The sequence below is a fragment of the Macaca fascicularis genome, chromosome 10 (genome assembly GCF_037993035.2).
Source record: "Macaca fascicularis isolate 582-1 chromosome 10, T2T-MFA8v1.1".
Taxonomy (NCBI): domain Eukaryota; kingdom Metazoa; phylum Chordata; class Mammalia; order Primates; family Cercopithecidae; genus Macaca; species Macaca fascicularis.
This window is the reverse complement of record NC_088384.1, coordinates 25054673-25069021: the sequence shown is the minus strand read 5'-3', so window position 1 is coordinate 25069021 and position 14349 is coordinate 25054673. Positions and strand designations below refer to the sequence as shown.

Below are 14349 nucleotides of genomic sequence, written 5' to 3'. Positions count from 1 at the left end.
TTGGTAGGTCTCTACCCCTAGGGGGACCTCTGTGTCTGCAATTATAAGGTGGGCACGTGTCCCTATTGGATGCTGCACAGAAAAGATGGTGACAACGAGCATAGAAGCATTTTGTAAAGGCAGATGTGGGTTTGATATGGACAGCGTTTTTTACAGAGTGCTTACTGTAGGCTGAACCCATGCTATCTCGGTCAGTCCCCAGGACAATCTGCCTTATTTGGTACTTTCATTATGCCCATTTCACAGAAGAGGAAAGCAAAGGCACAGAGAGGTCAGAGACAGTACAGGCCAGCCGGCTCTGGGCCTGTGTGCTTCCTTCTCCTGCTGTCCAGCCTTGACCTTGGCCTGAGGCCCCCTGGCCTAACTTCCTCTTTGTAGGTAGGGGTGGGAATGGGCGAGTCTCACTGTGCTCAGCTGGGTTGGATATTGGAGACCTGGGTCTCTTCCTTTTACACACATTGGACCCCATCCTTTCCTGACTTATCAATAGTGACCCCTCCTGCCACACCCCTTCCCTTCCTCTACCCAGGCCACGTTATCTTACCCGGGGGACGGTGCTGGTGGTCAGGAATATGACTGCCTGTCTCAGAGCCTCCTGCCCTGGGAAGCCCCAGATGCCCACCACATCTTGTTCACCACTGGCCCCAGCACCTAGCTGGGCCTGGCTAGGTAGGGCTTAGCACATAGTGGGTTCTCAGTCAATAGCTGGTGACTAAATGGTGGTTCTGATGGATTGGAACAAAAGGTAGGGTACAGGGGAGATAGGGAAACCAAAGCAAAGAGAGAGAAGTAGGGAGGCAGATAGAGAGAAGTAACAAAGAGAGGTGGAGACGGAGACACAGAGGCGCAAGGGACTTGGACAGTGAAGGAGCGAGAGACGGAGAGACAGAGGTCAAGGTGGGGCAATCAAGCCTCAGGATGGCGGAACAGACACCAGAAATCACAGGGCTCAATCCTCTCATTTCACAAATGGAGAAACCGAGGCCCAAGTGGAACAAGTGACTTCAGCAGTCACACGTTGGGAACTCACACTAGAGCTGGGGTCAGAGGGAGCCTGGGGAGCTGCTCAGCTAGGTCATCTGCAGTCGACTCCCCAGTCCCAGGCAGGATGTATGGAGGGGACTTCTGGATAGGCTCCTGCCTCTTCTTTGGGGGTCTGGGCTCCCCACGGAACCCAGCTCTGTCTTGAGCTCTCCCTGGCCTGGAGCCAGCTTTGCCTCTGTCGCTCCACCCACCCAGCACCCCCTCGCTTCCCAGCCCCTCCTTGGCCTTTCATCCTGGGCCAAGACTTGGTGGGTGGGGTGTGGGCAGGAACTGCAAGATGGGGTAGCCACTGGAACTGGGGCCAAGATGCCTGTGGTGGGGGCCACCCACCAGTCTAGGCTTCAAAGCCAGGTCATCTGGGGCAGTTCTGTGCCCCCCCCAAACCCCCGCCAGGAATGGGCTGTCTGCCAGAGGGTGGGGGCAGAGAAGGGGGATGGCTCACCATGCTGGTGGCTCCACTCAGACCATTTATCATTATTATTATTATTGTATCCTTCATTATATCTTTTTCTTTTTTGCCCTGTCTTATGGAGCCAATTTCTTTTCTTTTCTTTTTTTCTTTTTCTTTTTTTTTTTGCATTTTCCTATACTCCTCAGTATACGGATGAAGTTTTAGGACTAACCCCAATTACAGATAAGGAAACTGAAGCAACTCCCTTTCCTTCCTCTCTCTCAGCTCACTTTCTCATAAAAATGGAAATGCAAAATGAACTTGGAACTCACATCTTCTTTTTTTTTTTTTTTTGAGACGGAGTCTCGCTCTGTCGCCCAGGCTGGAGTGCAGTGGCGCGATCTGGCTCACTGCAAGCTCCGCCTCCCGGGTTCACGCCATTCTCCTGCCTCAGCCTCCTGAGTAGCTGGGACTACAGGCGCCCACAACCGCGCCCGGCTAATTTTTTGTATTTTTAGTAGAGACGGGGTTTCACCGTGGTCTCGATCTCCTGACCTTGTGATCCGCCCGCCTCGGCCTCCCAAAGTGCTGGGATTACAGGCGTGAGCCACCGCGCCCGGCCTGGAACTCACATCTTCTTTACTCATGAACCCAGGCTCTTAAAACCTATGTACTCCTGCTTTTTTGATCAATAATTAATAGTAATCATCTTTATTATTAGCAATGATGATGATGAAGATGATGGAAATACGGTAATTTTTTATGTTGCAGGAGCAATTCCAGCTGCTGTTCACATGCAGTTCACATTTATCCTCACAATACCCCTGTCTCTTAGGCTAGCCGTAACTTATCTTGTTACACCCATTTGATATACAAGTAAACTGAGACTCAGAGAGATTAAGTAACATGCCTAAAGTTACCCAGCCAGCAAGAGTGGGATGCAAACCCAGGCAGTTTGGCTGTAGAGGTTGCATTCTTAACCTTTAATTTTCATGCCAACACTTTGTCAAAGTCATGCATTCCTTTTTTTTTTTTTTTTTTTTTTGAGACGGAGTCTTGCTCTGTCACCCAGGCTCGAGTGCAATGGTGTGATCTTGGCTCACTGCAACCCCTGCCTCCCAGGTTCAGGCAATTCGCCTGCCTCAGCCTCCCTAGTAGCTGGGATTACAGGCACCTGCCACTGCTCCCAGCTAATTTTTGTATTTTTAGTAGAGACGGGGTTTCACCATGTTGGCCAGCCTGGTCTTGAACTCCTGACCTCAGGTGATCCACCCACCTTGACTTCCCCAAGTGCTGGGATTACAGGCATGAGCCACCACGCCTGGCCCAAAGTCATGCATTTGATAGAGCTGCATTTCACCTTCTTAAAAGGAAACTGGTGTGGCCACTTTACAGGTCATGAGCAGGACTCAGATATCCTCCAGGTTACCCAGATGGTAAAAGCAGCAGGGCTGGATTTCATCTCAGATGATCTGGTTTCCAGTCATGCTCTTTTCCTATGCTGTAAGAGGCCCCTCATAGGCCAATTCAGAGGGCAGGGTTTAGGGACAAGAGGCACACAGCAAATTGTACAAGTCCTGGATATTTGGCAAGTGTGCTACAGTTTGCAAAGCATGTTTGCAACTAACAGCTCCTTTATGCTGCCCACAGAGCCATCTGGATTCATCTTCGGGCTTTGTGGACTTGGCAGGCCCTGGCCTAGACCTCTTCTCCTGCCTCACTTCCCTTCAGGTCCCCTGAGCTCCAGGCCAATTGGGCTACCAGCTCTTTCTTTTTTTTTTTTTTTTTTTTTTTTTTTGAGACGGAGTCTCGCTTTGTCGCCCAGGCTGGAGTGCAGTGGCCGGATCTCAGCTCACTGCAAGCTCCGCCTCCCGGGTTTACGCCATTCTCCTGCCTCAGCCTCCCGAGTAGCTGGGACTACAGGCGCCCACCACCTTGCCCGGCTAGTTTTTTGTATTTTTTAGTAGAGACGGGGTTTCACCATATCAGCCAGGATGGTCTCGATCTCCTGACCTCGTGATCCGCCCGTCTCGGCCTCCCAAAGTGCTGGGATTACAGGCTTGAGCCACCGCGCCCGGCCGTACCAGCTCTTTCTTGTACACGTGCCCCAAGTTCCCACCTCTGAACTTTTCTTAGAATGCCTCTGCTTCTGTCTAACTCTGTACATATCTTCTTCATCCTTCAGAGTCTAGTTCAAATGCCTCCTCCAACAGGCAGCCTATCCTGATTGCTTCAACTGGAAGAGAAAGGGGAATGAGAGGAGGAAAGGAATAGACATTTCCTGAATGTTTACTCTGTGCCAGGTGTGTTATGTAACCTCACAACAACTCTGTGATATAGTTTGTTTCTGCTGCATTTTATAGGCAGAAATTGAGGGGAAATGACTTGCTCAAGTTCACATAGCTAGGAAGGATGCTTCTGGACTCCTCCTCTAGTGTTCATTCTCCTGGTCTAGTCAGGAACCTTGCGGGGCTAATGAGGGCCAATATTCCACCTCTCTGCTTCTTCGTGGCTGATCCCTGGGGGTGGTGATCTGGTCCATTCCCTCCCTGCTAAAGCCAGAGCTGCTGACAGCTTGCCATTGGCTCTTCAGCCAGGGCTGGCTTTTGTTTCTGTGGCCCAGTTGCTGAGTCAGGGCTTTGTCTCCCAGGGGCCCCTCTTCCCTCCCTGCCTATAAGAGCCTGACCTCGGCTGGTCTCAGATCTGACATGTTCCCTGGGCCTATCTCGGTAAGTCCCAGGTTTGGAGGAGGGATGGGATCAGAGTTCTGAGTGAGCATCCTGGGAGGTGAGGAGCCCAGGTCCCCAGTCCTAGGGATGTCACTGTGTCATCCTGAATGCCATCCTCACCCTAACCAATGATGAGCCCCAACCATCAAGACCAGCACCTGCTTCCCTCATTTAAAAACAAAATTATTCCTGTAGCCCTGTTGCCTAAATTTCCACCATTAGAGCTACCTCTTTGAGCTAGGCGTCTTTGGAAGGACTGTCATTTTAGCACTTGCTGGGGTGATGTACCTACCCACCAACAGCCACAGAAATTTTCCCATAACAAGCAGATAAGAGAATACAGAGTGGGGCTTAGAGTCAATGAGACCCAGCAAGGGTGAGTTTTGAGATGGGGATAGGATGGAAGATGGCACTGGTGACAGATGGAAAGGACAGGAGAGGGACAGGCCAAAGCCATGCATTGCCCCTAGCCCAGTCACTCCTAGACTCCCCATGTGTATCCTGACCAGGTCTAAGCCAGCCATCTACATAAAGAGGACAGCAGAGGGACATGGTGGACTATTATGATGTTCTTCTCTTCTGTAGGAAGGGGCCACGATGACCCTGCAATGCACCAAGTCAGCGGGACACTGGAAGGTAGGAAGAGGCATGGGGAGGGCGTGTCCAGGAGGTGTGGGGAGGGTTCAAGTCCCCACGAATCCTAGGAGGAGGGTATTATAAATGCCTATTTCACAGAGGTGCAATCAAGACTCAGAGTCGAGAAGGGACTTGTATGTCACATACAGGGAGGTCGAATGTGAACTTGGGTCTTCTGGTTCCCAAAGTTGACCTGTTACACTCTTTGGCAGAGATTGCAGTCTTTGGGCATGATTTCTTTGACCATCTGTGTGTGTGTGTGTTTGTTTTATAAAGCTTTTGGATTTATCATCAGCCTTTAAAAGCCTAGAAGAAACACATAAAAGTCCAGATCTAGGGATCGTATTGAGAAGTTGGAAGGTCTGGCTTGCATTCCCACTTGGCAACCATTGGTGGCACTGGGAAGAGGCCACCCATCTACCTGGCACCTGTGCTCTCTAGTGTCTCACAGTCCTCACTGTCCTTGCCTGCCTGGCTCCTGGAGGCATCTGAGTTTGCAATCCCTGCTTTACCTGCCAGATCCTGGGGTGAGCCCCCAACCCCTCACCCTCCATGGGACTCTGATGCGGATCTCCACCTTCTTTTTTTTTTTTTTTTTCCTGGCACAGATGGTGGTGTGGGATGAGGACGGCTTCCAGGGCCGGCGGCACGAATTCACGGCCGAGTGCCCCAGTGTGCTGGAGCTTGGCTTCGAGACTGTGCGATCTTTGAAAGTGCTGAGTGGAGCGTGAGTCTAGGGGGATACTGAGTTGGGGTAGAGGGTGGACAGGAAGGGACCTAGAGATGGGTGCTAGGACTTTTAGCTATTCTAGGTCCTTTTTTCCTAGTGTGCCCTCTTGAAGCGCTGAGGAGTGTGCAGGACTGCCATGTAAGCTTATGCAGGTTGTGCACGGCCCAACAGTGGGAGGGTATAATTTACCCAGACTCTGCCCACTGGATGAGGCAGCTCTGCGGGAGAAGATCCTTAGAATCCAGGGTTGGATCTAAAAATGTCCCTCCTAGCCATAAATTGAAAGCCGACATCACTCACCAAAAGTAGAAGGTAACTATAAAAATGAATATAATGTTTTAATGCTATTAATTTTTAGCTAAACAGTCTTGTTGCTAAGCATGTGGCCCGATCATTTTTTGTAAAAAAAACAAAAAAACAAAAAAAAACCAAAAAAAACCAAAAAATTAAAAAACAAAAAAGAGAGTGAGAGAGAGAGAGAGAGAGTGTGAGATGTAGAGAGGTGTTAAGGACACAATAATAACACACCAAGACTTTCTAGACCAGTGCCATTCAGTGGACCTGTCTGCAATGATGGAGATGTTCTACATCTGCACCGTCCATTTCAGGGCCACTGGCCAGATGTGACCATTAAGGATTTTGAAAGGTAGCCAGCATGACTAGAAAACGGAATGTTTTATTTAATCTTAATTTATTTAAGTTTAAATTTAATTAACTACATGTGGCCAGTAGCTACCATATTAGATAGAAGGTTGTAGAAGGTTGGAAAGCAAGTAGAAAGGAGATATGGCCAGCAGCTACCATATTGGATAGCAGGCTCTAGAAGGTTGGAAAGTAGTTAGAAAGATGTGGCCAGTAGCTACCATATTGGATAGAAGGTTCTAGAAGGCTGGAAAGTAAATAGAAAGGAGATGTGACCAGTAGCTGCCATATTGGAAAAAATTTCTGGAAGGTTGGAAAGTAGACAGAAAGGAGATGTGGCCAGTAGCAACCATATTGGATAGAAGGTTCTAGAAGGTTGGAAAGTAGCTAGGAGATGTGGCCAGTAGTTACCATATTGGATAGAAGGTTCTAGAAGGTTGGAAAGTAGATAGGAGATTTGGAGTCACTTAATCCTATGCCTGTGAGTGCCACCTGAGGTCATCTTGGGTGATTTTTACACATCTCATGCTTTAGTAAATACTCTTTTAGCTTCTGATTTGTGCAGGTGGGGAATGGGGGTCAGATGGGAACAGAGACTTTCTAGGGGTATGTCCAGCAGGCTGACAGACTCAGCCAGTAAGCAGATAATGAGTTCGGATAGATTCAGACAGTTTATTACTTACACAGACAGCAAAGGCAAGGTGCGCACGGTGTCAGCTTCCTGTGTCCCTTGTCCTACGGGATGACACCAAAACAAAGGGGGCCGAATGACAGGCAGCAGGAATGGTGGGAACCCTGTGGCTGAAGAACTGCTTCCATGCTTCAACGATAGCTTGCTATTGTCACCTGTGGGGCGGTGAGGTGGAAAGCCCCACGTCTGAGTGGCCAGACAGGCAGATGAGGAACTGCCTCGTGGAAGCCTCCCACAAGAGAGGGAGGAATATAAGAGATGGCCTTGCAGTAGCTCCTCACAAAACGGCCCGTCTCCTACACCCTGGCAGGATCACAGGGAATTCCACCAAGGTGAGGTCAGTCTGTGATCAGCTTTGACTCTGCGGCCTCTGTGGAAACCAACAGAGGAGCAATGTTGTCAGGGCACCTGTGTGAAGCAGTTTCCCTACCTATGGGACACACAGCAAGTCAGGTCTAGAGCCGGGTCCCTCAACTTCGGCACTACTGATGTTTCTGGCTGGATCATCCTTTGCAGTGGAGGCTGGCCTGTGTATTATGGGATGTTTAGCAGCATCCCTGGCCTCTACCTGATAGATGGCCTTCCAAGCCCCTCTCCTAATCGTGACAACCAAAAATGTCTCCAGGCATTGTCAAGTGTTTCCTGGGGGCACAATCACCCCTGAATGGTTGTGATTGTGACCATTCTAGACCCATCTGCTGGTCTAGAATGCAGGGTGAAGGGGACGCTTACCTCCTGCACGCTCTACCCTCTGTCTGCAGGTGGGTGGGCTTCGAGCATGCTGGATTCCAAGGGCAGCAGTATGTTCTGGAACGGGGCGAATACCCGAGCTGGGATGCCTGGGGTGGCAACACGGCCTACCCCTCTGAGAGGCTCACCTCCTTCCGGCCTGTGGCCTGTGCTGTGAGTTCTACCACTTCTGCGTCCCGGGGAGGCCCGAGCCCCTCACGTGGGCACTTGGGAATCAAATGTCCCAGAGCCGAAATTCTCATGTCACCACTTCAAGCTGTGTGACAAGGGCTGTTAGTCTCTTTCCTCTCTTGGCCTCAGTTTCTTCATCTTGAAATGGGGCAATAGTACCAATGTTGTTGGGAAGAAGAACATATAGCATCTGGCCAGAGCCCACCTTAAACTCTCTGCTCACAGCAGCCCTGGTTTTGACAGGAGCCCCTGCCAGCTTTGTGCCTTTTTTTGTGTGTGTGTGTGTGATTCAGGGACCCTGAGAGAAGTTGGGTACCAGGGATGGTAGGGCCCAGTGAGGATGAAGGGTTTCATTTCTTGCTCCTAATTCGATATCAATGCTCCTAATTTTACATTTTATTGCTTATTTTGGAGTGTGGGTGGAGGTGAGCATTATTATTGCCATCTCACCGATGAAAAAATTGAGGCTCAGAAAGGTATATTTTAGGCCGGGCACAGTGGCTCACACCTACAATCCCAGCACTTTGGGAGGCCCAGGCGGGTGGATCACTTGAGGCCAGGAGTTCAAGATCAGCCTGGCCAACATGGTGAAACCCCGTCTCTACTAAAAATACAAAAAAATTAGCTGGGCGTGGTGGTACATGCCCGTAGTCCCAGCTACTCAGGAGGCTGAGGCAAGAGAATGACTTGAACCCAGGAGATGGAGGTTGCAGTGAGCTGAGATCGCACCACTGCACTCCAGCCTGGGCACCAGAGTGAGACTCTGTCTCAAAAAAAAAAAAAAAAAAAAAAGTGTATTTTATTTTTCAACTCTTATTAATTTAAAATGACATAAGGCACCATATTTACCATCCAAAATTCTGAAGGAAAATCCTGGTATGGTCAGGATTGATTATCCCTTATCTGAAATGCTTGGGACCAGAAGTGTTTTGGATTGTGAATATTTTCCCCAGATTTTGTAATATTTATAATACCTACGGTTGAGCAGCCTGAATCCAAAAACCCAAAATCTGAAATACTCCAGTGAGCATTCTTTGAGTGTCATGTCATCACTCAAAAAGTTTTAGATTTTAGAGCATTTTGGATTTCGGATGTTTAGGTTAGGAATGTTCAACCTATACATTTATGTCTCTATGTATATACACATCCAGATAAACATCTACATCTATATCTATATAATCTATATATCTTATCTATATTGCACACATAATTTTGCCACAAAAATGGAATCATAATGAGTCTAAGGCTTGGAAACTAGCTTTTCTCACTGAGCAAATATATCACAATCATCAGTCTAGGTGATTAAATCTCACTTCCATCATTTTTCATAGCTCCCTAGTATTCCGTTTTGTGCATAAGTCCATTTGTTCATTTACTCTGCAACCAGTCTAGATATTGTGCTAATATGGGGACCCGTGGTGGGCTGCAACAGATACAATCCCTCATTCTCAGCAGTTTCCAACTTCTGAATTCATTTAGTTCTCAAAAGAACCCTGAAAAATGGGTATGGTTAGTTTCATTTTATAGATACAAGAACAGAGGCTCAGAAATCCTGTCTAACCTCGATCAGTTGGTAAGTGGCAGCTGCTTCCTGATAGGAAGGATTTGAGATGATATCTCTACCCTTCCTTTCTCTCTCTCTCTCTCTCTCTCTCTCTCTCTCTCTCTCTCTCTCTGTCTTTCTTTTTGATGGAGTTTTCGCTTTTGTTGTCCAGGCTGGAGTGCAATATCACAATCTTGGCTCACTGCAACTTCTGCCTCCCAGGTTCAAGCGATTCTCCTGCCTCAGTCTCCCAAGTAGCTGAGATTACAGGCATGCGCCACCACGCTTGACTAATTTTCTGTATTTAGTAGAGACAGGGTTTCACCATATTTGTCTGGCTGGTCTTGAACTCCTGACCTCAGGTGATCCGCCCACCTCGGCCTCCCAAAATGCTGGAAATATAGGCGTGAGCCACCGTGCCCGGCCTCTACACCCTTTTTCTTAACCACAGTGTAATACCTCAGCTTACCACTGGATCCCCAATTTCGGACGTAAAGGTTGATTCCTTCTTGTTTGTTTGTTTTTGAAAAAACTGTTAATGATGAACATTCTTGCAGCCTATTTATTCCATGATTATTTTCTTTGTGGAAATTTCTGGAAGGGCAAATGATAAGGTTTCTGGTACCTGTTGCCTTATTGCCCTTCCAAAAGGTTTGCAAGGAAGGTTGATTTGGGAGACAAGGACAGGGAGTGTGGAGGCCAGGAGAGGCTCCTGGGTTTCCAACTGGGAGCCTGGTGGTCTGACTGTGTTTCCTGTTCCTGTAGAACCACCGTGACTCGAGGCTGACAATCTTCGAGCAAGAGAACTTCCTGGGCAAGAAAGGAGAGCTGAGCGATGACTATCCTTCCCTCCAGGCCATGGGGTGGGAAGGCAATGAAGTAGGGTCCTTCCACGTCCACTCTGGGGCGTAAGTGTATCCAAGTCTCTGCCTGGCAGGGGAGGGAATATCGGGAAGGGTAGGGGTACCTCCTGTGAAAACCGTGTGCTGGGGACTTTTGTGCCCTGATGCCCACATTCCAGAGGAGAACACTGAGGCACAGAGAGGTATCGGGCAGAATTTGAGGGATTGAAATGCAGATCAAACTGGGTTTAAGCCCAAAAGATATTTATCGGCCCCTGTAATTAGCTTCAAGCGCAACTGGATCCAGGTGCTACAGCAGGTATCTGTCTCCCCTCCACAACCCCCGACCTGTTGCCCTGCCTGCCTGTGTGTGGCTATATTCTTAGACGAGAATGTAAAGAGCTTCATCTTTACATCCGGCCATAGGGAAAGACAGTGTCCGGTCTCAGTGACTCTATTAAAGTTTCCAAGAAAGGTGCTCATTGGTCTAGCTGGGTCCTGTGCTCAATTCTGAACCAATCACCATGTGCACAGGAATGGGGTGTTCTGATTGGCTAGGTTTGGTCACGTGGTCATTGCTAGATTCAGCCTCATTTTCTCAACTTGGCTGAGAGCAGAGCCAACAGGGTCTATGGCCAGGAGAAGGGAGAATGAATGCCCCCGCCATAAAGAAACAGGTGTGGCTCAAGCAACCTGCTCAAAGTCCATCAGCAGGTAGGTAACAATCCAGCTTCAAACTCAGCATTGACTGGTCCTTTCCTTTCCACCCAGGAGGTGGCAGGTGAAGGCTAAGGTGTGAGATTCTTATTTAGGGAGGACATCAGAGCCACTTTCTGAGGTGCCCCTTGGCTCCTGGTAGGCAGGGGGCAAAGATGGGAGGTAGGGTTTTTCATCTTCCCCCCCCCACCTTTTTTTTTTTTTTTTTGCTTTGGTTTTCTCAGGAACCACCAAAGAATCATGTTATTTTAGAGTAAGAGGGACCCCTTGTGATTCTTGAGTTCACTTCCTCTTTTACAGAAAGGGAAATGGAGGCTTGGAAAACCAGACACCAATCCTTGTCCTGAACAGAGTAGAAAGCAATGAATTGGGCCAGACGCAGTGGCTCACGCCTGTAATCCCAGCACTTTGGGAAGCTGAGGTGGGCGGATCACCTGAGGTCAGGAGTTCGAGACCAGCCTGGCCAACATGGTGAAAGCCCGTCTCTACTAAAAATACAAAAAATTAGCCCGGTGGCTATGCCTGTAGTCCCAGTCACTAGGATGAGGCAGAATTACTTGAACCCAGGAGGCAAAGGTTGCAGTGAGCCGAGGTCGCCCCACTGCACTCCAGTGTGGGTAACAGAGTGAGACTGCCTCAAAAAAAGAAAGAAAGAAAGAAAGAAAAAAGAAATCAATGGACTGAAGTGATAGCTTTTTTCTTGGAAGTGCCTCTGGATAAGGAAGGAGGGGGAATGGAGAAAGAACAAGACTTCCCATTCTTTCACTTGTTCTTTTATTCAGCAAATATTTAGGGACCCCCTTCTTCTGTGCTAGACTTTTATAAATTTAGGCAGGTGGAGATAACGATGAACAAAGCATACACGTTCCTACACTCATGAGCTTACCTGCTGGCAGGGGAGGCTGATATTTTACAAATAATTTGAAAACCGTCGAATTACATGAGTGCTACAAAGGTATAATAAGGGACTGTGGCCTGATTTGGGGAACGAGTCAGATTGCCCTCATAATTAAGCTGAGCCATGAAGGACAAATACAACTTGTCTAGGAAAAGACGGGCTGGCATGGTGCTTCTGGCAAAGGGAATGGCACGATCAAAGGCCCTGTGGTAGGGGAGAGAGCATGGCACATTGTGAGCACTGAAGAAAGGCCAGGATGGCTAGAATTGTGTGCGTGTGCATAGATCCCTTTGCCCCTGTGTTGATCATCATGCTGGTGTCTCTGTAGAGTAACCCTCTGCCTTTTCTCTTTTTCAGTTGGGTTTGCTCCCAGTTTCCGGGCTACCGTGGATTTCAGTATGTGCTGGAAAGCGATCACCATTCCGGTGACTACAAGCATTTCCGGGAGTGGGGCTCTCACGCCCAGACCTTCCAGGTGCAGAGCATCCGCAGGATCCAGCAGTGAGCAGGGGCGCGGCACGGAGGAGCGCATGCGTGCTTGTCTGCAATGGAGGCGCTCTGGAGGCTGTGGCCTGCTCTCTCCTTCTGCCTCCCCCTGTAACCCGTGTGAACCCAGCACCCATGTGAACCTGTCCATGCACAGTCAGCACAAAAAACTCAAACGAATAAAAAATAGAAAGTCCGGTATTAGCTGTGCTTTTCAATTTTATTAATCTTTTCAAAGAACCGGTTTTTTAGCCTTGTTTTCTCTATCATTATTCCACTGAGTTTTACTCTTTGGTTTCAGTATTTCCTTTCTTTTATTTATTTCAGGCCTACTTTGTTCTTAGTTTTTCTAGCTTTTTTTTAAGGCAGACTTTTGGGTCATTAATTTTAGGCCTCTCTTTCCCCGACCCAGTACAGTCGTTTAGCTATAAATTTCCCTCCAAGTATGGCTTTAGCTGCTTCCCATAAATATTAATTTGATGTGTTTTCATTATTGTTCAGTTTGATATTTTCTAGTTTCGCTTGTGATTTTTTTTTTCTTTTGACCTATAGGTTATTTAAAGGGATGTTATTTAAATTCCAAATACTTTAGGATTTTCTAGGTGTTTTATTGTTATTGGTGTGCTTTTAAAGACCAGTGTGGTTGGAGAACATACTCCGTAAGATTTAAGTCTTCTGAAATGAATTAAGACTTATTTTATGGCCCAGCACATGGTCTTTTTATTTTTATTTTATTTTTTGTTTTTGTTTTTGTTTTTTTTTTAATGAGACAAGGTTTCACTCTGTCACTTAGGCTGGAGTGCAGTGGTGCAATCTTGTCTCACCGCAGCCTCGACCTCCCAGGTTCAAGCAATTCTGCTGCCTCAGCCCCACAAGCAGCTGAGATTACAGGTGCGTGCCACCACGCCCTGTAATTTTTGTACTTTTGGTAGAGACAGGGTTTGCCATGTTGCCCAAGCTTGTCTTGAACTCCTGAGCTCAGGACATCTGCCTGCCTCAGCCTCCCAAAGTGCTAGGATTACAGGCCTGAGCCACTGCTCCTGGCCACATGGTCTATCTTTGATGGGCTTGGTAGTACACTTGAAAACTATTTCGGCTGGGCGCGGTGGCTCAAGCCTGTAATCCCAGCACTTTGGGAGGCCGAGACGGGCGGATCACGAGGTCGGGAGATCGAGACCATCCTGGCGAACACGGTGAAACCCCATCTCTACTAAAAAATACAAAAAACTAGCCGGGCGAGGCGGCGGGCGCCTGTAGTCCCAGCTACTCGGGAGGCTGAGGCAGGAGAATGGCGTAAACCCGGGTGGCGGAGCTTGCAGTGAGCTGAGATCTGGCCACTGCACTCCAGCCCGGGCGACAGAGCCAGACTCCGTCTCAAAAAAAAAAAAAAAAAAAAAAAAACTATTTCTATTCTGCAGTTGTTGGGTGCAATGTTCCGTACATGTCAGATCAAATTTGTTAACAGTGTTGATTCAATTTTTCTATATCCTTGCTGATTTTTTTTTTTTTTTTTTTTTTTGAGACAGGATCTCATTCTGTCGCCCAGGCAGGAGTATAATGACACAATCATAGTTCACCGCAGCTGTTTTTAAAAAATCAATTTTAGTGAATTACATAGAAAGAGCTATTGGTTATTTGGATTTATCTGTTTCTTCCCTTAGTTTTGTCTATTTTTGATTTCTGTTTTTTTTTTTTCCTTCAGGAATTGTGATGCTCTGTTGTTAGGTGTACATACATTTATGATTGTTATGTCTTCTTGATAAATTGTTCCTAGCTTGTGGTTTTCAAAGCCACTCATGGAGAGAGTCAGTCCTCTCCGTTAGCAAAACTTCTCATACCTTTTTTGTCTCTTCCCAATTCTCTCTCACACACACAGTACCCTGGAGTCTCTCATGTAACACCCTCCATGCTCCAAAGAAAGCCTATAAAACAAAGAAACCCCTGTTCCACGTGCAGACTGAGTGGTAGGATTGGTCTCTTCTCTATCTCTCTTTTCTCCTCCCCTCCTTACTTTCTCCTGGCTCTGCATTTTATAGATTGTCTAAACTTCTCTCATGAGCCCTCTAGCTCTTGTTCCAG

At 47.7% G+C, this 14349-nt stretch overlaps 1 protein-coding gene across 3 annotated transcripts in view; it reads left to right on the top strand.

Annotated features, from left to right (window-relative positions):
• The window catches only part of CRYBA4 (crystallin beta A4), a 39245-nt gene extending 26774 nt beyond the window's left edge, over nucleotides 1-12471 (top strand). The window contains exons 5-10 of one of the 3 annotated variants that reach the window (XM_074004125.1): nucleotides 3621-3738; nucleotides 4750-4800; nucleotides 5409-5527; nucleotides 7625-7766; nucleotides 10093-10235; nucleotides 12142-12471. In XM_074004125.1, coding sequence (XP_073860226.1) covers nucleotides 3721-3738; nucleotides 4750-4800; nucleotides 5409-5527; nucleotides 7625-7766; nucleotides 10093-10235; nucleotides 12142-12289 — 621 coding nt within the window. In that variant the 5' untranslated portion in view covers nucleotides 3621-3720 and the 3' untranslated portion in view covers nucleotides 12290-12471. Of the gene's footprint in view, nucleotides 1-3620; nucleotides 3739-4135; nucleotides 4165-4749; nucleotides 4801-5408; nucleotides 5528-7624; nucleotides 7767-10092; nucleotides 10236-12141 lie in introns of those variants that run through there. The other 2 variants (XM_005567717.3, XM_045363894.3) reach the window with 2 other exon arrangements.
• The last annotated feature ends 1878 nt before the right edge of the window (nucleotides 12472-14349 follow it).